At 39.6% G+C, this 25,173-nt stretch overlaps 1 protein-coding gene across 1 annotated transcript in view; it reads right to left on the bottom strand.

Moving 5' to 3' along the window:
- The window catches only part of LOC109919304 (intermembrane lipid transfer protein VPS13B-like), a 275,649-nt gene that overhangs the window by 65,260 nt on the left and 185,216 nt on the right, over window positions 1-25,173 (bottom strand). The window contains exons 15-17 of the mRNA XM_048596096.1: window positions 22,970-23,139; window positions 21,037-21,231; window positions 3,599-3,723 (exon numbers count right to left, since the gene is read on the bottom strand). Coding sequence (XP_048452053.1) covers window positions 3,599-3,723; window positions 21,037-21,231; window positions 22,970-23,139 — 490 coding nt within the window. The remainder of the gene's footprint in view (window positions 1-3,598; window positions 3,724-21,036; window positions 21,232-22,969; window positions 23,140-25,173) is intronic.

The raw sequence follows: 25,173 nt of genomic DNA, 5'->3' as shown, positions 1-25,173 counted from the left end.
CAAAAGTTGTAGCATAGGATGCAGGCTGCTTTTGAATTTGACCAGCATAGCAACCCATGATGTGAAACTCACGTACAAATTTCAAAAAAAAAAAGCAAAAGGTAATCTCGCCTGATGTCTAGGGAAGTTTATTTTCATTACGCTTATTGGAATGTACACTAAAGCAAAAATATCCCAATATCACTAATCCAAAATGAAGTCCAGGGTGCTAACAGCAACACATTCTTCTTAAGTAACTTGCTTTTTCAGCCCTCACCATTCATCTGTATAGCTCATCATGCAAGAATAGCTTCCAGACATGAAATTCTAGTAATCTTTTCATAGTCAACGTTTCATTATCTTGACACTATCAAGATCAAGAGCAAAGCAAATTTTAAAAGGCTCAAATGAAAACAGGTGCATAGAAGTGTACTTCTAAGTCCTTCAATCATCTGTTTTTGTGAAAAAAATGTCTATGAACTTCAAAAATCCAACTGACAACCTGACAAGAGACTTCTTACAGAGCATTATTTTACACGTTATATAATTACATTTGTCTCAATTCTCCATGCACCATCACCATCTGGTGAATACATTTCAAACCAGCAACTAAGACACCACCACATGGCTACCAATGTTAACTGCTACCATTCAAATGGAATCACAGGAATTATAGCGTAGAAAAAAGACATTGATCCCATCATGTCTGTGCTAGGTCTTGTCTCCAACTCAGGATCCTGTCTTATCCACATGCACAGGAGAAGTGGTAGACCATTCAGTCCCTAAGGGCAGCTTCTCTTGAGATCAATAAGCTTATGGCTTCTCTGTCTTTCAGCTCCATCTACCTTGGTTCATTGGAACACAGAAACAACAGGCCATTCAGGCCCTCAAGCCTATTCTGCCTTTCAATATGGTTATGATGGAACTTCTGCTTCAATATCTTTTTGCCACATTACCTCCATATGCCTTTACATTATTGGTATTTAGAAATATGTCAATCTCTACTGCAAACACTCAATTACTAAGCTTCCACAGCTCTCCGAGGTAGAGAAATCCAAGAATTCACAAAATATTTTCTCCTCATCTCTTCATAAAATTCTGTAATCCTAATTTTAACAAATAGAAACTCTGGCAAGCAGAAGATCCTTAAGTATATGTAATTTTAATATCTAACTAACACTTTGCAGTAATGACAATACAAGAAGAATTTTCTTCAAATGCCTAATATTGATTGGTGTCCAGCACAAGTAACACATGAAAGAATCTGCGAACATATCGCATCATTTGAGGTTAAAATTTACATCTAATGCTCTGAAGTGTTCATAAAGACTTTATGGGAGCAGGAATGGGGCAATGTCTTGCTGTTACAAACATCAAGTCTAATCCATTTTCCTAATTTAAAAGTGAAGCAATTCAACTACTTAATCCATCATGGACCCCAGATTTTTGGTTGTGCTGAAAATAACCAGTAGTCAGAGAAATAACAAGGCACTGCTAAAGTTACCTCTTCAAATACTGTCATGTTTGAATAGATCATATAGATTTACGCCAAGTCAAAAGTTTTTATTTGACACAAGTAAATATTGTTTTTAATGCTAGAGTAAATCCAGAAATCTTGTAGCCAACATAACTGTAAACACTTAAAATCTGAACAATATTCATTTACCAGTAAAGCATTTGGTTTTATAATTCAAATCCAAATTTCATTTTACTAAATTACCATTAGTTCATGCAACCTCTAATTATAAAAACAAAACATTATGAGAGTGACTGTGAGTGAGCATGTCTAAGTATGTAACGGAGTGTGTTTAAGTATTCTGAACCTATCACATTTCAGATGTCGTACTTTGATACACATGAAAACAATCTTTAAATTATAAAAGCAGAAATCCAATAATTAACTGCTGTCCTCAATAAAAAGCACTAGCCTCTAATTAAGGGGTGGGCCTTTGGCATTCTGGTTACATTCCTGCCTGAGTCAAGAATTTTAGGGGCCATCCACTCCAGACAATCCTGGTGAGCAGAGCTCAACTGTGGTTCTAAATTCTGTGTAGGCATTCAAAGAGATACTTAAAATCGCTCAGAGTAGGTGATATGTTCGTTTCAGTCACAGAAAGCGAGTTCACATGAGAAGACAGCTAACCCATCATCTTCTCCAGGGCGAGTAGAGACAGACAATAAATCCTGGCCTAGCAATGCCTACAACTCATGAATGAATCAAAAAATGAACTTGCCTGGCAATCCTTCCACTACTTCATACTCATCAAGATAAGAGCATGCAGAGATGCAAACCAAATATTCTAATTACTCTCAGAGCAGTTAGCCGTTATGGCCTTTCTGCAATCCGCTGCACATGGATACACCTTGGTATTAAATAAATGCACATTGTTCAGTACACACTATAATGCTTTCATTCTAATAAAAAAAATCATTTGAATATATTACGGTCAACATTGCTGGACATTCACTGGCAAATACGCAAACCCTTACAACTGTTATTGAAAAAGATCCTAGAGTTTTAGGAAACCAAGATTTCACTGGAAAACAATTTTTAAAACCACACAAGTGGCTAAATGGGTAAATAACTAGCTGCAGTACTGCACCATACAATCCAGGAAATGCCCCTTGCTTAAATTACTGATTTGAGCTATGCGAGTTGAACTCAGCCATATTGGAAGAAGGGGAGTTGAGTGAATTCAAGATCATGAGGTCATTCTTTGTTACTATTTCCCAGTGCTATCCAAGTGGAAGGTAGATGCATCTGGACAAAATCAATTCCCCCCTTCCCCTTTCAATAATAGTCTACTAATGCTAATAAACATAAATAATGGACTTTTGAGCAAAGCACTGTATACTGGCAAAGTTTCGCTAAAGCATTCCACATAAGCCTAGAAAGCACTTCACACTGAGCAAAATCCCATATGACTGGAATGGCACAGCTCCTCAGGTTCCATTTCTAAGCTGTCCAAACACAGCAAATTGGCTGAAGTAGGTCATGTTAAGGGCATTTGTGTTATCATTTCCATTGTCTTCTACACTTCCACAGGGGCCACTAAAAGCACTCTTTATTAAGAACGGACTTATTTGAAATAGGAAATGAAGAAAGGCAGACGACTCATTCACAAGTAAACATTTCGGCATCAGCCTTTGTATAATCATTTCATTAGAACAGGTAAACTCTGTACTTAAAAGTAGAATTGAAGAACAGAACATGCTGTGTTGGAGATGGTCATGGACAGTATATCACTGAAGTAGAAGCAATTACATGGAACATCTTTCCTGAACAGTGCATGATAGCACACAGCAAGTTTCTACTCTGTAGATGATGACTAAGATCGACTAAAATATCAGTGACCTCAGTAATGCATATATATATTTCAATTCATGTTGATGAAAACACTTCAGGCAGCATTCCCAAGTGAATGCCAATGAATTTCAAAACACATTTAAACACAGATTTACTAAGTTATTAAAACAGTGACTTCACCATTTCGTTATTTCATTAGCCAACTGTTCATTGGAAATGCAAATGAATACAATGATATCAGTGTACAAGGACAATCTAATAGTACAGTAAAATGAACAGCCTCTAGCACATTCTGAATGGCTGTCAACTCACCAATATGATGGAAGTCGAAGTAATTTGCCATAAAAGGCTGTGCTGAAAGGAAGAATGACCGGGACAGGAGGACAGAATGATCCTTCACTATCCAAGGAGGTCAGGCCTGCCTGGAAACCAAATATCTGCAATAACAAAGCAGAGGGGATCAAAAACTATACAACAAGAAAAGGTTTAATGAAGACAGGATGAAACATGTCAACCTCAATTTTCTTTATAATGAATACACTAAACACTTGTCCCTATCATTGCATCATCACCTAGTCTGATTTATTTTTAAAAGTCATGACCGTTAAACAAAGTTTAACATCAAAAAATTGCTTTATTATTCCCTTTGCCTCTTGTTAATTCGAAGTGCAATTGTTTTTAATAATCATATAACTCAGTTAGATGTGATTCAGACAAATACGGATGACATAAATTAGGGATAGGAACATAATTCCAAAGTTCTCCGGTTATTCCAAAATAATCCAAAATTAGGAACAGCAACACATGAGACAAGACAAGAAGTGCATGTGCCTCAATTAACCAAGAAATCAAAATAAATGATGACTGTGCTGTCAACACTAACCTTTTGATTAAATGAGACTGATTTTTTTTTTAAAAGAACGTCTGGGCTTGAACAATTTTATCAGCCGCCGAGCCACTTCACAGAACGTATCAAAAATAAGTTTAAATCTTTGTTTCAATTACCAGTAACATTATGCCTGCTAAGTGGTATCATTTTTGTCATGTCAGAGACAAAGAGAGAAAAGTATTACTTGATGAAAACTTCAGAAATTTTGTCTACTTTGCTTTGAGTTCCACTTTGATTGACGTAAATTTGTGAAATTGTGAGTACAGGGTTTTAAATATAGGCTCAGAAAGCCATCTATATTTGTTGTAATTCAAGAAAAAGCAATTAAGACGTATTCGAGACATTCCAGCTGTACTTCCACAATTGTATTTCAGTGCATTAAACTTCAGCTGGGACTTATTAAACAATCTAATCATCCAAAAGTTGTTTCACTGTAAAAGATCAGGTTTCTCACATAGGGAAAAAGAATTTGCAAAGAATGTCAATGGCTGAAAATAAGAAGGAACATTCTTCTTGTTTGAGTGTTTAAAGTCCCCAATAGCTCAAATGAACTGAAGACATTATCTGTGTACACTAGTGAGAGTGAGTTAAGCCCAACAGTTAAAGTTGTTAACTGAATTCTAACATAGCAATGCTGCTTATTATAAATATTTTGAATAATTAATAAGAATTTCTCCATCCCATTTTCCAATCAAACCGAAATAGATTTTAATTCTCTTGGTAAATGAGCAGGGTTGAAATTGGGTTGTGTCTACTGATCCAAAGAAATGCCACAGCAATGAGTCATATCAGTGCCTTGCTGTAAGAATTTTATAATTTCAAAAAGTTTGATGTCATACTCTTGACACAGAAGGCCAATGGGTTATAAATGCCACAATAACTTTAATGTTAATGCAACTTGGTGCGGGCTAGCTTGATAGGTTAGTATTGTGTAAGCTGAAAACAACAATTACAAATGTTTAAAGATAAACAAAAACTCACAAACCGTAAAGCGAGGTTACAATTCTTTGAATCAAATTTCAGGACCAACAGTCAGAGCAGTTAAAATGTACAATTTCCGTACCTCCCTGACTGCCAAGCTGCCATACATTTCTTTTGCTGCAGTTTTGAGTTTTCCTTAATACTAGGACTTTCACTTAATAATGCTTCCGCTGAAAATAGTCACCAAGAGTGTACAAGAATACAGTGACTTTCTATATAACCTTTATGACAAAACATCAAGTCAAGAAGCAAGCCAGCTACATCACGACACCATGTTAGACTCTTCTAAGCAAGAAGTTGCTTTTTTTTTTCTTCCTTATTCCTTGCTTTTACTTATTCCTTCATGGGATGAGGGATGTCACTAGCTAGGCAGCATATGTTGCCCATGCTTAATTGCCCAGAGGGCAGTTAAGAGTCAACCACACTGCTGTGGATCTGGAGTCACATGTAGGCCAGACCAGGTAATGATGACAGTTTCCTTCCCTAAAGGACATTAGTGAACCAGATGGATTTTCCAACAATCAGTTTGATAGTTTTGATGGCTTGATTCATCATTGTCACACGTACTGAGATACAGTGAAAAGAGTTGTCTTGGCATGCCATACAGCCAGATTGTACCATACAAAGTGGATCAGGGAAGCAGAGCAAAGTGTGGAATACAGTGTTACAGCCCTAGTGAAGGTGCAGAGAGAGAGAGAACAACATTTACACTGGGAAGCTCCATTCAGAAGTCTGATAACAATGAGAAAGTATCTGTTCATGAACCTGTTTGTATATTTATTCGAACTTTTAGATCTTCTGTCCGACAGAAAAGGGAGTAGAGAGTATAACAGGGGGTGGGAGCGGTCTTCATTATGTCGGTTGCTTTCCCAAGGCAGAGGAAAGTATAGATGGAGTGAATGGAAGGAAGACTGGCTTGTGTGATGGACGAGGCTGTGTTCACACCTCTGTAGTTTCATGCGGTCTTAGAGATATACAGCATGGAAACAGAACCTTCGTCCAACTCATCCATGCTGACCAGAGATCCTATATAAATCTAGTCCCATTTGTCAGCATTTGGCCCATATCTCTCTAAACCCTTTCTATTCATATATCCATCTGGATGCCGTTTAAATGTTATAATTGTATCAGCCTCCGCCGCTTCCTCTGACAACTCATCCCATACATGCACCACCATCTGCAAGAAAAAAATTGCCCCTTAGGTCCCTTCTTTGTCTTATAAACTATTAATTGGGTGCAAGGTAAACCTAAAAGCATGGGAAGTCCTTATGTAACTTCAAAATCACAGTAAGAATTTACAATGCACTGAATGTGAAGGTATCTTGGGAACAGCAGCTGTCATTACGATGCTGTGTTTCATCCAGATAGGACGCCTTCTACGGTGTATCTATAAAAACTGGTAAGGGTCCTCATGGACATGCTGAATTTCCTTAGCCTCCTGAGGAAGTAGAGACATTGCTGTGCTCTCTTGACTGACACGTCAATGTGGGTGGATCAGGACAGGTTGTTGGTGATCATCACTCCCAGGAACTTGGCACTCTTGATTATTTCCAGCTCCACCTCAGCACCACTGATGCAGACAGGAGCGTGCCTTCCTCTCCACTTCCTGAAGTCACTAACCAGTTCCTTCGTTTTGCTGATGTTGATGGAGAGGTTGTTGACTTTCCACCATGCCGCTAAGCACTCAATCCCTTTCCTGTATTCTGTCTTGTATAATCAACATTCAATAAAATACTGAGTCTTGGTGAACATTGTGCTTGCACTTTTCAAGAATGCAACTTTAAATGATATAGTTTTAATCACAGAATTCCTATCGTGTGTAAATCAGCCCTTCAGCCCATCAAGTCTGCACCTACTCTCTGAAGGGTATTCCAACTAAACCCATCCCCCCTACCTGTGACCCTGCATTTACCAATCCAACCAACCTGCACATCTTTGGACTGTGGGCAAAACCAGAGCACCCAGTGGAAACCCACGAAGACACAGGGAGAATGTACAAACTTCACACAGACAGTCACCCAAGGCGAGAATTGAACCCAGGTCCCTGGCGCTGTGATGCAGCAGTGCTAACCACGGAGCCACCTTGCTGCCCATAAAAGAGGTAAATCAAATTTCTCCACTGTAACCACTGTAAAAACTGTAGTTCGATTCTATAAATCCTTTCAAGTTCCGAGTTCTTCTAAATTAAAATAATCAACATTCCTATATTCCTGGAAATGAAATGATTTTTAAAATTTTGTAAAAATAGATTGGAATACGGTAACTCTTTATACTTGTCTCCTGCTCGCTGAAAACGGCGATCCCTGATCTTGTTTGCTCACATTTCCACTTGTCACTCACCCAGCTTCCCAACCCTCCCAACTCTTTGACCTTCTGCCCACTGATTTTCTTATCTGCAACTCATTTTAGCTTGCCTTTCCCTTTTCATGGGGAGGAAGGGTATGTGAGAGGACTAGTAAGAAGGAGTAAGTGAGCACGGAAGGAAGACAAGCTGTAAATGGAAGGGTTGGGAAGGATCAAGCAGGAGGCTCTGCGGGTTGGTGAATCAGCAACAAGCTATCTGGCAAGAATAATGGCCGGAGATGGAATCACCAAACAGGAACCTCAACAAGGAGAAAGGTTGTGAATCAAAAGGTCAGGGTGCAGGAGAATTGGACGTTGAATGGACAGAAAACAGGACAGGCTACTCCAAAATGGTGTCAATTAGGTCACATACACTACAATCACCTCAATGCAAAATAACATTGAAATGGAAATCCTGACATTAAGTGCACATAATAATCCTTCGAACGTTGAAGCAAATGACTTAAAACACAATGACTCAAGATTGCACAGTCATTTGAAATGTTAGATACATTTTATTTCATACGCGTAAATAGTTTCTGAAAAATCACTTTTTCCTTTCACCCTTCATTGGAATAAAACAAAATTCAACTACGCTCCCCTATACAGAAGTCTTACGGATGTTGTACAATGACATAAACCGAGTACCTAATTGTGAGTGAGACTACATGTTACGAAGACTCAACACGAGGCTAATCCTTTGTTTCAACTGCGGAAACATGACAATTCAAACTCCCAAAACAGGCAAGCAATGTGGGATAACAAGCAAGGATGAAAATAAACCCAAGATCTGACAGTACGTGAGTATCGACCCGCTAGGGATGGGCAATACCAATTTTACCAGATACTGAATTTAGTGTCATAGTGCCCATAGGCATCTATAATTTTTAGAAAGATATTCAAATTTAAAATGACAAACAAGGAAAGTCACACAAGCTAAAAGTTGTACTGTCTAAATATTATTCAACACTATCACTATTACAATTTAACTAGAAAATTGATCAACCATTTAATTCTAAAAATGATCAAAAATCCCCCTCTGTGGTTATAATTTGTGCTGTATCTTCTGGAGACTTCTAACGTCAGGAAGCAAGCCAAAGGTGTTCTCAGTTCCCAATGGCTTACTTTCTTTTTCCTTTACCATCCAGGTAACCTGTAATCCCCAAATTGAATTTCATTGTCAGAGATACATTGGAGATTCCTCCCTTCAGCCAAAGTTCAACCAGTCTTCCAGCTTTGTTTACTTTATCACAAAACTGGTCTCTTCAATCCAAACCCACCCATATTCTGCATGACCATTAGAAACTGGCTACCTCCAAACCTCTCTGCCCTTTCAATCTCTTGTTCTCTCATCTTTCCAGACTGACCTGAAACAGGTTCAGGAATATTTTAAGAGAACACTGCAAACCGATACTACAATGGACTGCTGTGGACTCTTTTTTGTTTGCAACTGCTTTTTTTATTTTGTATTTGCACAAGTTCCAAAAAAAAATGTAAACTTATACAGAAAAGCTTTTCTTTTCAAACATCTAATGTCTCCACTTTGTACTCTGTTGTATATCAGAGAACATAACAGAGAGGAAAGGTGCCTGCAGGGAATCTAAACTAGCTGCAGGTGGGCTGTATATTTCTTTTCTACCTATAAAGCTATAGACTCAAAATCTGCTCTTTAATATAAAGGGGGTGATTTCAAAAAAAAAAAATCAAGACAGGACCATGTGTTCAATTCAACTCATTATAAGCAAACTAAGCATGATAAAACCAAGTACTTGAGAGCAAGAATTCTTGCTCTCAGGGAAGTGGTCGTGAGCCTCTTTGTTGAACTGTTCCAATCCATATTTTAACAATGCACCCACTCTACCTGTTACGATGGGAGCAGCAAGATTCTGATCCAATGACAGTGAAGGAGGGGCAATATTGTTCCTTTTTTCCCCTCCACTGAGGCACCATGCCCCGTCCAAGCACTGAGGTTAACAGAGCCTTCAGCCATGTCTGACCCAACTCACACTTCTGCCTTCACCCCATCCCCTCCTTCCCAGATCGACAGCAGAGTTCCCCAAGCCCTTTGTAATCACCCACTAGTCTCAGCAAAGGACCATCTTCTGCCATTTCCACCACCTCCAGCAGGATGCCACCACCAAACACATCTTCACCATCCCCTCCACTGTCAGCATTCCACGGAGCTTGTTCTCTACATTGTAATCTGTTTTACTCCTCCATCATTCCTAATACTTTCACACACCTCCATGGTAGCTCCTTATGCAATTGCAGAAGTGCAACATTTGCCCATTCACAACCTCCCTTCTCACGGTCAATAGAACCAAACACACCTTCCAGACAAAAGGAGTGTTTTACTTGACCTCTATCAATCTATTACATTCACTGCTCACAATGCTGTCTACAGTGGCAAGGCCAAACACAAACTGCATGACTACTTTGCAGAGCACCTTCACTCTGTCACAGAAACAGAAATTGCTGGACTAACGCAGGAGGTCCAGCATCTGTAAACAGAAAGCAGAGTTAACATTGTGGGTCCAGTGACCCATCTTCAGAACCGATGGTAACGAGGAAAAGATGGTATATATGCTGAAGACAGGGGATGGTGGGGGAAGGAGGAGTATGCGATAGGTGGTGATGGAATCCAGGGTGAGAGAAGAGCAGCTACAGTCAAAGCAATGGAGATTGGTGAGCTGTAGAGAAAGAAAAGTTGATAACAGGAACTGTTAGTAGTGTGTCCACAGGAGTGATCCGACCTCCCAGTTGCTTGCTATTTCAATAAACCACCTTGTTTTGTGCTAATATGTCTGCTCTAGGCCCACTGTAAATGTTTAAATAAAGTATAATGAAATCTCAAGGAACAACACTTCATTTTCCATTTAGGCACTTGGCAGCCTTGAGGTCTCAACACTGAATTACATAACTTCAGACACTTTATTATGTCTGTTCTCCATTTTTCTTACATTCTCTCCCCGCTTCCCCATAACCTTAGCTTGTAAATGTCTTAGACAACAAGGTGCAGGGCTGGATGAACACAGCAGGCCAAGCGTTTACTTTTCTCTTGGTAAACAGGATCCATTCACCCTTAATTTATACCCATTTTACATTTGTTCTCTTTCATCACAATTGATAACCCCTTTGTCTTTTGCACCAGGCCTCTACATCTGCTTTCTTTTTCCTCCTCTCCACCACTACCACCATGTCCACACACCACCCATCAGCTTTGTTCAAAGTATATAAAACAAATTTTCCAAAACCGTGCAGTTGTGAAGAAGAGTCATACTGGCCTCAAACCATAAAATCTATTTCTGTCTCCACAGATGCTGCCAGACCTCCTGAGCTTCTCCAGCATTGTCTATAAGACCTATATATTTCCTACCCTGCCCAAAACCAAATGACAAGATGAAAAAAATCTAGGAAATTCCTCTCCTACTCCATCAGGTGATCAAAATTAATCCAGTGTGGCTTCAGTGTCCCTTCAAAAGGAACAGAGTGTTCGTTCCTCATTGCTGACCACTGATCACAAAGTAGAGGTTGTGGATGGATTCCACATCTCAGCCATGACAGTGCTTGTGATGAGAAAATTGAAGTGTACCCTGCATCAAAATCATCAAATAGCTATTACTAGGCAGGCAAAGTGGTTTATGTAATCAAATTTCAGAAGGAGAATGCATGAAAAGTGTAACAAAGAAGATTGTCTCCTTGTAGGATCCTGGAATGACAGGTTAATTCCATCACCACTGTTCTTTCTGACCTTTCCCTCAAGTTCAGCTGGATTTTTTTAAGGTTGGTTAAAAATTTTCAGATGGAAGAGATTACAGTCAGATTGAAAAAAAATTGTTTTTTGCAAGGCAGTTTTAAAGGGGAGTGCACATGAATTGGTCTCAGCATGGTACCAAAATGCAAATTTTAATGTACATTCTGAGTAAGTTCATGCCGGAAACAACCAAGATTGCTTATTCCTGCAATGCGCAAAGGGCAATATCAACAACAGTAATCCTTTTGCACTTGAAATCTAAAACTCCCTTCCCACAATTTAGTTCAGATGGCTAGCACACAGTGGTTAAGATTAGATATGATATGAGACAGAAGAGAGAAGTGTTGTACTGACAGAGTTATAGTTGAGGAAAGATGAGAGGAGGGTCATGTGGAGCATACATGGGCTAAATAGTCTATTTCTATGTTGTATATCATATGTGTGTCTGCTCCATTTCATTTCTAAGGATTGGGCCATGGACTTCTATTGAATTGGTTCATACTTTTAGGCAAATTACTACAGTGTCTTTTACAGGACAACTAGCAAGAAAAATTTCCACCTCTTCCTACCTGCCATCAAATATATCAGATGGATTTGCAGGGTGAAAATCAACTTGCTTGGCTATGCTAGAATTGCCAACAAATCCTGGTATGGGACTTGCAAATGGTACTCTGGCCCAGACAGAGTTACACATCACTGTGCTACCAGACCTCATCTCCTATGTAATCATATGCTATAAAATTTACTGCGCGCACTTCAGTCTTTTGTCTATTTTTGTAAATTCTGTTAATATTTTAGCTTCTAAAATGAGCACTGACCATCAGAGAAACAGTTTAAAAGGGCTTTCACTTTAGTACCAGTACTTCAACTGCCTCACAGAATGAAACAATCACTCAATCATTGCATCTGCACTGTTGTTAATACATCTCCCTTAGAAGGGTCAGATTTAACAAGTCTTTTCAGCTGGTTCTGTCAAATATGTTACCAGTAATTACATGAGCCAAAAATATTTAAAGCATTAACCAATAGAAACACATTCCAATCTGGATCATTACCACACCCAATGAAAGATGCACATGTCTTGGTGAATATGGAGTCCTACCTTCTCCTTAACTTTAAAACAGCAGAAGCAAAACCGCTCGTTTTTTCATAACTAACTGTTTGGGAAGTATCTGGTCAAAAATGGGTTTAAATTACGATGCAATAATTTGAAGATTTAAGCAGGATACATTTTTAAAAGTCAAAACAATTGACAGTAATTGGGAAGTTAGCAGCTCAAAGATTGGAAATATATTTGCCTTCCTTTATCCTATACGTACAGTAACAATTTAGTTTTTGGTCAACATTTTTAAGTTAAAAGGATGTAACACTAAATGGGCAATTTGCTAGTACGCTTATCATGTCTACCACCTCTGTGACACAGAAAGAAAAGTTGGAAAACAAAGTTACAAAACCCACTTTCAAACATTTCCTGAAACTTGGTCACAATTCTCACTAGGCTGTAACTCAAAAATGCAATTGCTTGCACGTGTGCAGTGAAAACTGCAGGTTTCACAAGTCTATCATCAGAATCCCCACAGAATTATTCAAGGTAAAAAAAACAAGCTAATAATATATACATCAAAAGTGACATTGTCCATTAAGGCTCAGTAAAATTATTCTTAGAAAACTTAGAAAAGTAACAATTGCAAATTTCAAAGGTTCAAAAAAATGTGAAAGCACAGAAGACCATCCATTTAACCCAACATGCCCTATTCTTTCTTCAGAACTTTGAAAATTCCTTCCCTGCACGTACTTATTCAAATCCCTTTTGAAAGTTAATGTTTAATTTGCTTTCACTACACTCTCAGGTAGTGCATCGCAGATCATAAAAACTCATTGTATAAAATAAATATGCCTCATCTTATCTCTGGTTCCCTTGCCTGAAATCAGTGTGGTTACTGACCTTTTTAACTACTGGAAAATGTTTCTCCTTATTTATCTATCTAAACCCTGTATGATTTTCAATATCTGTATTAAATGTTAAAATTGAAAAGACAGAGCTGACGTGGCCCACATCAACTCCAGTCTCCCAGCCGGCCTCAATTCCCTACAATTTGCCTATCAACATAACAGGTCCACAGCAGACACCATATCCCTAGCCCTCCACTCATCCCTGGAACGTCTGGACAACAAGGCCACCTACGTCAGACTCCCGCTCATTGACTACAGCTCTGCCTTCAACACCATTATTCCCTCCAGACTGATCTCAAAACTCCAAGACCTTGGTCTCGGCTCTGCCCTCTGCAACTGGATCCTCAGCTTTCTCACCCAAGGCCGCAATCAGTGAAGATAGGTAACTGCACCTCCTCCACAATAACACTTAATACTGCAGCTCCCCCAGGTGTGTATCCTTAGCCCCCAACTGTACTCCCTGCAAACCCACAACTATGTTGCCATAATCCAAATGAACACCATCTACAAGTTCAATGACGACACCACCATAGTAAGACGGATATCTAACAACAGCAAGTCAAAAATACAGAAGGGAGATAGAGGGCTTGGTGATGTGGTGCAATGAGAACAACCTCTCTCTCAATGGCAGCAAAACCAAACAGCTGATCACTGACTTCAGAAAGAAAACAGGAGAACACGTCCCGACAATGGAATTGAGGTTGAGAGGGTGGAGAGCATCAAGTTCCTTGGAGTGACAATAACCGACAACCTGTCTTCAACTTCCCATGTAAATGCAACGGTCATGGGGGCACAACAACACCTCTTCTTCCTCAGGCAGCTGAGGAAATTTGGCATGTCCATTGGGTCCCTCACCAACTTCTACAGATGCACCATTGAAAGCATACTGCCCAGGTGCATAATGGCCTGGTATGGCAACTGCCCTGCCCAGAACCATAAGAAACCACAGAAAGTTGTATTCACAGCCCAGACCATCATGGGAGCCAACCTTCCATCCATGGACTCCATTTACAAAGCTCATTGGCACGGAAAGGCTGCCAACATCATCAACGAACCATTGCACCCCAGTAATGATCTCTTACAACCTCTTCCATCATGCAGAAGATACAGAAGCTTGAACACATGCACCAGGTTCAGGAACAGCTTCTTCCTGGCTGTTATTAGGCTGTTGAATGGACTCTCTAGCCTCAAATAATGCTGATCTTGCTAACGTTTATTTCATCTAGCACACACCCTATACAATGAAACCTGTATGCCTGTGTCTAATTTTTTTTTTTAAACAACCTTTGATCGGTACATCATTGCTTACAGTGATCTGCCTGTACTGTTCGTAAAAAAAGCTTCTCACTGTACTGTAGTACATGTGAAAATAAATCAAACAATAGTGGTTGGAATGAGTTCAGCCACATGGATCTCATACTGTATGAGTTCCCTGATTAGGGCTGTTAAGCGGGTCCAATCAGGGAGTCCTGGCTGACAGATACAAACAGGTGTTTAAGGGTTTTACTCACATTAGGAATTAGTTGGGTCAGTGTCATATTTATTCACACATGCATAAAGGTGATTTGGTGACAGGATACCGGCCTTCGTCGAGTTATTTCAAGGGTGACGTCAGCTTCTCCAATTTGTCTACATACTGAAATCCCTCAGCCCTCACTTCTCTACACTCCACTTTTGAAAGGGTGATGCCCAGAATTGGACACAATACTCCAGCTGATCTTGGTGAACTGAAGGGCACAATTTCTGACCTGGTATGGTAGTAGGCTACAATGACGAGTCAACAGGCAGCAACAACAAAAATAACACCAACAACACTTGTTCGTTTCATGTGAATTACCTGTGGCAGAACCTAAGAATTAACCCCTTCAACTACTAATTGACAGGCCATATGAAGACACCCATTTGGAATGGATTTGATCGCTGAATACCCATAATCATTTTCAGATGGGAGGAGGACAACCAACCCAAGCTGAAGACTAAGAAGCAATTTATAAATGTTTAGAATTACTTCCTTGCTTTTATACTCTCCACTGCCATTTGTAAAACCAAGGATTTTGAGTCTGGAGAAAGCAACTCCCTTTACACTGGAGCATGGGCAGCAATTATCACTAAAACAGAGAACGACAAGTTACTCCTGGCAGCAACACCTGTTCCACAAACCCATTGTATGAATCACCACTTTCAGAAAATAAGCAACAATAGGCTAATACAATTGTAGGAAAAACCAGGAGGCAAAGGCATTTGCTTCACGCTTGGGAAAAATAAGCCAAATAGTTTGCCATTATTACAAAACAGAGGCAATGAATATTGCTGCAATTATACCACTGTTACCAAGTTCTGACAAAGCCAAGTACTTGGAGCTCTAAAGAAAAATCATGGGACCCAAAACATTAACTCCACTTTCTCTCCACAGATACTGCCATTTCTCTAGCAATCTGTTTTTTTTGAGATTTCCAACATCTGCAGTTCTTTGTTTTATTTATAATAAAGGCTACTGTCCATGGCCAAAACTCCCAACCAAGTCACTCATTGCAGTAAACCAACAGGCATTTTTCTTTGTTTCTTCTCAAAACACCTCACTGCAGTCAAACATGTCTGTCAGAACATAGGCTGAATGCTGACATGAGGTCAAAAGAGACTATTATACAATTTCCTCTCTTTTCCATATCAAACAAGCAATAAGACTGTTGGCACAGGACCAAGAAAAAGTGAGCATAAACATAAGCAAACAGAAAATTGGTTCAAAGCAGTGCGGGCTGTGAAACTTGGAATCAGAACAAGTTCTCTGCGATTCACTTGGTAGCACATCCCAATAATCACAGATACAAAACAGCCTTTATCACTAAAAAGAGATCCAAGATCAAGAAAAGGGAAGCTGAAATAGGACAAAGGGATCTAGGTAAAATGAGAGAAGTCCATTGGTAACATTTCATCCACTTATCAATAACCTTGTGCTTCAACATTTTACTAGAACTGGTAAAGGTCTGTTCTACGACTCAGTTGTATAGTACAGTAAGCGATGGGAAGATAAAACCCCAAAGAAAATTTTAAAAAGGTGCAACAATTGCCGTCCAGGAGAAAGGCAGACCTGTGTGAGGACACATCGAAGGGGGATAAATACGCTGATTTGTTTAAAGAAAATTAAATAGTGACACAAGAAAGTTGAGAATTGCTTCGTTAGTGATTAACTGTTGTTAGGTACTGCATACAAAACGCTGAAAGGAGTGATTTTATTTAAAAACAATTTATAATTCTCTCAATTGTAATTTTTAACAGATTCTGCAAGAATGGAAGAAATAAATAATTCATTTAGTATTTATCTCAATCGTTAAGTGGTAAATTTTACTGGATTCGAATATTTAACTTAGCACACGAGATGGTAGCAAGAAGAAAGAATTTTAGATTATAAATTATGTAATTACCACTTAATTAAGACACAATAAAGACAGCAGAACAGGTGAGGTATTGCAGTTGGAGAATGCAATTCTTCTCCTGGACACTGGTGCAATGCAAATACATCTGCAGCAACTGTCTGTCTGCACTTTGGACATTTCTGGCTCTGGGTTTACAAGCTGGAGGCCAAACTGCAAACACAACGACGCATCATCAAGAATGAGGAAAGTTACCTGGACACCTTATTTCAGGTACACCCTTTTGGATAGGGTTTTTTTAAATTCTCTCATGGGACATACTGCATCGCTGACCAGCATTTATTGCCTGTCCCTAGTCACCCTTGAGAAGGTGAAGGCAAGCTACCTTCTTGAATTGTTGCAGTCCATGTGCTATAGGTACATCCACAATGCCCTTACAGAGGGAAATCTAGGATTTTGACCCATTGAACTGAAGGAACTGTGATATAGTTCCAAATCAGGACAATAAGTGGCTAGGAGGGGAACTTGTAGGTGATGGTGTTCCCATGTATCTGCTCTTGTGCTTCTAGATGGAAGTGGTCGTGAGTTTGGAAGGTGCTATCTAAGGATCTTTGCTGAATTCTGCAATATATCGTGTAGATATTACACACTGCTGCCACTGAGTGGGGGAAGAGTGGAAGCTTGTGAATTTGGCCTCAATCGAGTAGGATGCATTGTCCTTGATGGTGTTGTTATTGAACTGCACCCATCCAGGAAAGTAGGGAGATTTCCATCACACCCCTGACTTATGCCTTGTAGATGGTGGACAGGCTTTGGGGAGTCAGGAAGGGAGTTACTCACTGCACTGTTCCTAGCCTCTGACCTGCTCTTGTAGTCTGTGTATTTATATTTCTTGACCAGTTGAGTTTCTGGTCAATAATAACTCCCAAGATGTTAATTGTGGAAGATTCAGTGATGGTAACATCAGTGAATGTCAAGGGGTGGTTGTTAGCTTGTCTCTTGTTGGAGATGGTCATTGCCTGGCTTTGTGTGTCACTTGGTCCTTGTGATCCCAAGCCTGGATGGATATTGTCCAGATCTTGTTGCATTTGAACATGGGCTGCTTCAATATTTGACGAGTCATAAATGGTGCTGAATATTGTGCAATCATTGGCGAACATCCCCATGATGGAAGAAGATCATTGATGAAGCAGCTGAAGATGGTCTGGTCTAGGACACTATCTTAAACTCCTGCAGGGATATACTGGAGCTGAGATGACTGATCCCCAGTAACCAGAAGCATTTTCCTATGTGCCACTTATGACTCCAACCAGCGGAGAGTTTGCCCCAGTTCCCACTGACTCCAATTTTGCTGGAGTTTTTGATGCCACACACTGTTGAATGTAGCCTTAATGTCAAGGGCTGTCACTCTCACCTCATCTCTGTAGTTCAGCTCTTTTGTTCATGTTTGAACAAAACTGTAATGAAGTCAGGAGCTGCATGGCCCTGGTGCAACCCAAACTGGGTGTCAGTGAGCAAGTTATTGCTAAGCAACTGCAATGTTGATGACATTTTCTGTCACTTTACTGATGATCAAGAGTAGATTGATGGGCCAGTAATTGGCCAGTTTGGATTTGTCCTGTTTTGTGTACAGGACACACCTGGGTAATTTTCCACATTGTCAGACAGAACCTTTGGCTGTACTGGAACAGCCTGGCTAGGTGTGCAGCAAGTTTTGGAGAACAAGTCCTCGATACTTTTTCTGGAATGTTGTCAGTGCATCCAACTGTTTCTTGATAACAAAATCCATGTTCTCAGCACTTTTGGCTGAAGTTTGTTGCCAACGTTTCAGCCTTATCTTTCGCACTGATGGGTCTTCTGATTTGGTCAGTGATCAGGGAAAGAATGTGTGACTGCAAGTGAGGCAAGTAAAGAGACACAGATAACAGGACCACAGGAAACTCAGCCTTGGCATTGACCAAGAGTTTTCAAGTTTTTTCAGTTTGTTGCAAGAAGAGTAAGAGCTGCAGGACAGATGAGCTAACTGGCTATGGCATCGAGATACAGGAATCCACTCCAACGGGGGCAAACAAAAAGAATGTGGTGGTTGTAGGAGACAGTGCAGTGAAGGGGATTATTGTTCGCTGCAGCAAGAAGCAAGAGTTTAGAAGGCTGTATTGACAGCCAGGTGCCAGGGCTTTTTTTTTTTAAATTTATTCATGGGATGTAAGTGTTGGCAGTCAGGCTGGCGTTTATTACCCATTCCAAATTGCCCAGAGCACAGTTAAGAATCAACAACATTGATGTGAATCTGAAGTCACATGTAGGCCAGACCAGGTAAGGACGACAGATTCTTTTCCTTAAAAGACATTAGAGAACAAGATGAGTTGTTATGACAGTTGACATATGGTTCCATGGCACCACCAGACTAGATCTCTATTCGCCATTTTTATTAAATTCAAATTTCACCATCTCCCATCGTGGGATTCAAACTCACATTCTCAGAACGTTGCCTGGGGTTCTGAATTCTCAAACCAGCTAAGATTACCATGAAGATCCCATCCTCACAATCTCATGCCTCACCTGAGGTGCGGTGACCCTCACCAGTAATCATCTCTCTTTCCCAATGAGAGCAGGCCTATGATCATTTGGGACTTGGCACACATTTTTTTTAAAGAATAGACGGAACTGGTGAATGGATTGCACTCAGATTCCAGAATGCATCTGATGAGGTGCATTTGAGAAAATAAAATCTCAACATTTTGAGGTAATATATTGGCATGGACAGAAGACTGGCTAGTTAAGGAGAGTAGTATAAGTGGGTTATTTTGTGGTTTGTATGATGTTGTAAGTAGTGTGCCACATGGATCAATGGTGGGGACCCAATTTTCACAATTAATGTAATTGACTTGGATTAAAGCATGGTTACTAAATTTGCTGATGACACAAAAATAGATAGAAAATTAAACTGTGAGGTCTTCAGGTGCTACAAAGGGATATAGATAACTTAAATAAGTAGACAAAGATTTAGCAACTTAAGTGAAATGTGGGAAAATGTGAAATCATCCATTTTGGCAGGAAGAATAAAAATGAAGCATATTATCTAAATGGTGAAAGACTCAGAGCTCTGAAATGCAAAGGGAATTGGCTGCCCCAGCGCACATATTGCAAAAGGTTTGTATGTAGTTACAGCAAATAGTTTGGAATCTTAACAGAATGGTATCATTTATTGCAAGGGGAGTTGAAAATAAAAGCAAGCAGGTTATGTTTCAGCTACACAGGGAATTATGAGACCACATGTGGAATATGGTGTACAGTATTAGTCTCTTTATACAAGAAAGGATGTAAATGTATTGGAAGCAGTTCAGAGAAGATTTACCAAATTAATAGACAAATAAATGGAAATTGACAGCTTGTCTTATGAGATAAAATTAGACAGGCTAGGTTTGCATTCTCTGCAGTTTAGAGGAGTAAGAGGCAACTTGATTGAAACATTCGAGATCCTGAGGAGTCTGTACAGGGTAAATATGGAGACGATATGCCCTCATGCAGGAGAAGCTAGAACTTTGATTTAGAAATCAGGGGTCGCCCATTTAAGGTGGAAAATAGGAGAATTTATTTTGCATGTATGTACCACCAGTGTTAAGTTCCTTTCCAAGCCAAGCATCATCCTGACTTGGAACTTGATCATGGTTCCTGCAGTGGAAGTCTCTTCTTAAAGGCACAATGGGTGTACTTACCCCTATGCATCGCAGTGGTTCAAGAAGGAAACACATCACAATCTCAAGAGTAATTAGGGATGGTAATAAATACTGACCTATCCAACACTGCCCACATTCCATGAATTAATTAAAAGAAATTATGGAGGAAGAGAAAAATAATGTGCAAGGAAACGGGTAAAAAGGAGCTTGGCACTAGGCAATGATACTGATTTAGTGAAGCAATGCAGACACAATGGTCCAAATGGCCTCCTTCTGTGCCATAATATTTTTTCATTTTTTCTGCGTAGTTTATAATGTCTTCACATACTTTCTGAATGTGGTACTCAAAATTGGACGCAGCTCTCCAGCTGAGGCCAAATCGGTGTTTTACAAAGGTTCGCTATGACTTTCTTGCTTTTGTACTCCCTCTTTTTAAATCCCAGGATCTCAGTATCTTTTAAATCACTTTCTAAATTGTCTAAAGAGAAAAGGTTCGCACAGCTTTGGCGAAAGGGCAGGGAATAGGAATAGCTCCAGCACAGACATTACAGGCGAAATGGCATCCTGCCGTGCTGTAATCATTCCATGCTTCTGCAAAAACTTCCATTTTTACCAAATGTTACAGTATAGCACACAGCTAAAGCCAATAGCTTTAACTCATTACCTGAAATGCTAATTGTACATCACTCAGAAAATGGATGTTTAGGCCAGATTTTCATCATGAAAGTAAGCACCTTAAAATTGAATGAATTTTGGAAAGCTGCTGTATAATACCTTACCTTAATGTAACAGTGTGCATAGCAGTTATGCAGCAAGTTATCAGATGGTTGGTTAAGGCTGCTAACAGCAGGTACAAGTTGTCCAGCATACATTGGCACAGAATGTTCCAAACTGCCCTTGTCCACTTGTATTCTCAAGGCAGGTAGTGGTCGCAATGGGTGAAAATGCGGTGCACTTAAATAAGACATGGTGTTCTGGAAGAACAAAATAATTTTTTTTAAGATAGTAATTTGAATAGTGAAACATGCAGACCATGAAAGACCATATACTGTCCTGATTCTTGTGTTGGCTAAGCTGATCATCAGCCCAACAGGCAGTAGGATCCATGTGATTTAGTCCAAAATTAGGGATCATAAATACGATAATAACAAATATAAGAAGAGATCTAGTAAGAAAGTCAGGAGAAATTTCTTTACTTGGAGATTCATTAGAATATTGAGCTCACTGCCAAAGAAGCAGTGAAGTGAATATCATTAATGCACTCAAGGGACACAAGTGGGAAAAGTGATGGGGGATACACTGATAGGATTATACATAGGCTGGGAGGATGTTTACGTGGGCATTAGCTGCTTTACTAATCAGTTGGTCTATTCCTTTGCTGAACGTATTATGTAATTCTATGTGAAATTGGTCTCTGTAATCGTAAGTTAGCTAAAGGATTTTTGCAAAGCTCCTATTGATGCCTGCTGGAGGAAGTGCATTTGTAGCAAAGATAGCGATTTGCTGTGTCTTCACAGTTAAACAGTCAAACACTTCCCATGTAGACAAAATGAAGGTTACAACGTGCACGTACCAGACCACATTTACTCAACCGTCATGCTGGAACCATTATCACACCCCACCCTCTCGCAGGACACAAATGCCCCAGACCCAACACACGCACTCCCTGACCCATCAGGCCCAACTTGTCCCAAGCAGCCTAAACACTACATCACATACCTGGCTCCATTTCCACTTTTAACCTGGCACCCTACCCATCTGTCATTTACCTAGACCTAGTGTCTTAAATCTAAAAAAAGAAAATTACAAGGGTATGAGGGGCAAGTTGGCTGCAATAGATTGGGAAACTACATTAAAATATATCATGGTACATAACTAAAATCAATTAGTATTCATTTTAAAAGATGTAATACTGGGAAAATTAATGGAACAGCAATTTGTTAAATTGCCTGGACCTGATTAGTTGCATTCCTGAGTGTTGATAGAAGTGCCTGTAGAGAAAAGATCTTGTTAGTGGTCACCTTCAAAAATTCCAGAGGTTCAGAAATGGCCCCTGCAGATTGGAAGGGTAGAAATATAACCCCATTATTTAATTTAAAGCATGGAGAGAGAAAATACCTCATAGCATCAAGGGACATGGTAAGAACTACCGAAGCTGGAGTCAGAGATAACACAGAGTGGAGCTGGAGAACACAGCAGGCCAGGCAGCATCAGAGGAGTGGGAAAGCTGACGTTTCGGGGCTGCACTTTTTGCAGCAGTTGAGTCTATTCAGAAACCAGCAGGAAAGTTGATGTTTTGGGTCAGGACCCTTCTTCAGCCATTTCTGAAGGGTCCCGACCTGAAACATCAACTTTCCTGCTCCTCTAATGCTGCTTGGCCTGATGTGTTCCTCCAGCTCCACACTGTGTTATCTCTGACTCCAGCATCTGCAGTTCTTACTATCTCTGAGTTACATGATCAACCCGGTTGACCACAGAGACCAGGCCCTGCCACAGGCCTTTCTATAGTTGTTATTTTAATTTTATGAGAACTTTCACTTTTATTACAATGTGGCATTAAGTACAGATAGTTAACAAACATAAAAGGACAATTAAAGTTCTTGTCTCTAATTTACAAACTATTTGAAGAAATCCAATTGAAATGTCATATCTAAAGAAACCCTTTTCCTTTCTACATACATTTGTAAGGTTTATTTTTAAATGGCTCATTACCTTTTGACCTAAAATTATTGGAAGTAGGTTGTCGAGCAGGTTGAATTCAGCGAGAGTAATTGTAATTGTTGTTTTTAAAACAGTTATACAAGTTAATCTTGTTGGAATATACTCTTCTAAAGCAGTCAACTCCTCTTGGCTTGGCGTTGTTCTCTTCTCATCCACAGTTTCTGAAAGATTTCAAAAGGAATAGTTACTATTAGAAGAACTGGTGATAGTTTGGAAAGCAAACACAATATTGACAGAATGGTTATTCAACTAGTTACTGAAAACAAAAAAGACACACAACAAATATAATGAGACACGACTATTGGGAATATAATGGATCAGCATCTAACATCATATAACAGACACAAATGTAAATTTTAAAACTGCTCAGTTATATCCTGATTCTGAAAAAAGCAATTGATGCCTTTCATGAACTAGCAGACCAGATAGTACTGTGAAATAAATTGTGTGGATTTATATTGACAGCTTTCATCTTGGAGTAAAAGGAAATGTGTAAAAGAGATTTGCCAGAGCATGTCTCAATGTGGGTTTATAATTGCGTGATGAGAGAAATCAGAATTTGAAAATGCAAGGGCGTATTTTTAAGCAAGGTAATGGAAATATTCACGTTTATATTGAATTCAGCTGTTAAGTACTGCTGTGCCTGTAGTCAAACTCCACAGATTCACTACCATAAAAGACATTCCTCTTCATCTCTAATTTAAATATGTGACCACTTATTCTAACATTATGCCCTCTGGTCCCAAACTCTCCCAGATGGGGAAACAACATTTCCGCACCAACCTTATCAAGCCTTCGAAGAAATCGGAATGTTTCAATAAGGTCACCTCTCATTCTTCCAAATTCTAACACGTACAGTCCCAACCTACACTACCTTTCCCCATAAGAGGGTCCCTCCATACATAGTATCAGCCTAATGAACTTTCTCTGTACTGCCTCCAATGCCAGCATATCTCGCCAAAGACAAGGGAGCCAAAACTGTTCACAGGATCCCAGTTGTGGTCTGACTAGTGCCTTGCAGTTTTAGCTAAACCTCCCTACTTTTATACTCTATTTCCTTGATAGATATTCCAAAAATCCCTGGAAAGGTACAAGTGGATTGTATGACGATGCTGCAGCTTTAAGATGTTATTTTGCTCTGTCTTTTTTTCAAAAAGGGAAACAGCCAGCCTTCTAGTGAATACCCATAATGTTAACAGCTTGGGAGGCCTTGGGTATTTTTGAAGTTGGAACTTTCTAGATTTTTTTCAGTTTATTTTTAGGTTTAGCTTTAACCAGGTGCTGCTGAAGTCTCAACAGGGAAGAAGCTGCTGGAGTTTTGAAGAAGTAGAAGCTATCTTTTCCCTCTCTTGGTTACCGCTCGAAGCTGGGGTTTCTCTCTGCTGCTGGGTTACCTATGAGACAAATCTACTTTTCTGAATTTGCCTTTTTACCAAGGGTTGTGTTTAAGGGATATTACTATATAAGAACAGTTCATTAGTAACAATTACGGTATCTTTATTCAGTTAGGTTTTCCAATATAGTTAAGTTATTCTAAGTTGCTCTTTCTTTTGTGCATTTTAATCAGAGAGTGTTTAAATAAATTATTTTGCTTAACGTCGAGTGGATGGACCAGTCGCATTGCATCTGGTACATGGTACTTTACGTTTGCCTTTAAAATAAGAAAATGTTAGGATCTAGGCTTCCTTCTTAAAATATTTTGAGGGGGTCTGGTCTTCATAGCAATTGGAAACACGCTAATATGATACTCTCATTTAAAAAAATAGGCAGAAATTAGGAAACTATAGACCAGTAAGTTTGACCTCTGTAATGGGAAAGTTGCTGGAGTCAATCGTAACAGAGGAGATAACTGAACACTTGGGAAAAACCAAGCTCAATTCACCAGTGACAGCACAGTTTCATGAAGGGCAAGTCATGATTCACAAACTTGCTGGAGCTCAATGAGGATGCAACTAGCAAGGTAGATAACAGGAATCAGGTGGATGAGGTATAGCCAGACTTACAGAAGTCATTTGACAAGATGCAGCATAAATGATTGATCCAGAAGGTTAGATCCCAGGGGGATTAGGGGTAGAGTATTGGATTGGATAGAGGATTTCTGACTGACAGAAAGCAGAGGGTCAGGATAAATGGGTCCTTCTCTGGATGGTGAATTGTAATTAGTGGGGTGCCACAAAGTTCAGTTCTCAGACCTT

The sequence above is a fragment of the Rhincodon typus genome, chromosome 4, assembly GCF_021869965.1.
Source record: "Rhincodon typus isolate 14 chromosome 4, sRhiTyp1.1, whole genome shotgun sequence".
NCBI lineage: Eukaryota > Metazoa > Chordata > Chondrichthyes > Orectolobiformes > Rhincodontidae > Rhincodon > Rhincodon typus.
Note: the sequence above shows the minus strand (reverse complement) of the source record. Positions and strands in the feature narration are given on the sequence as shown.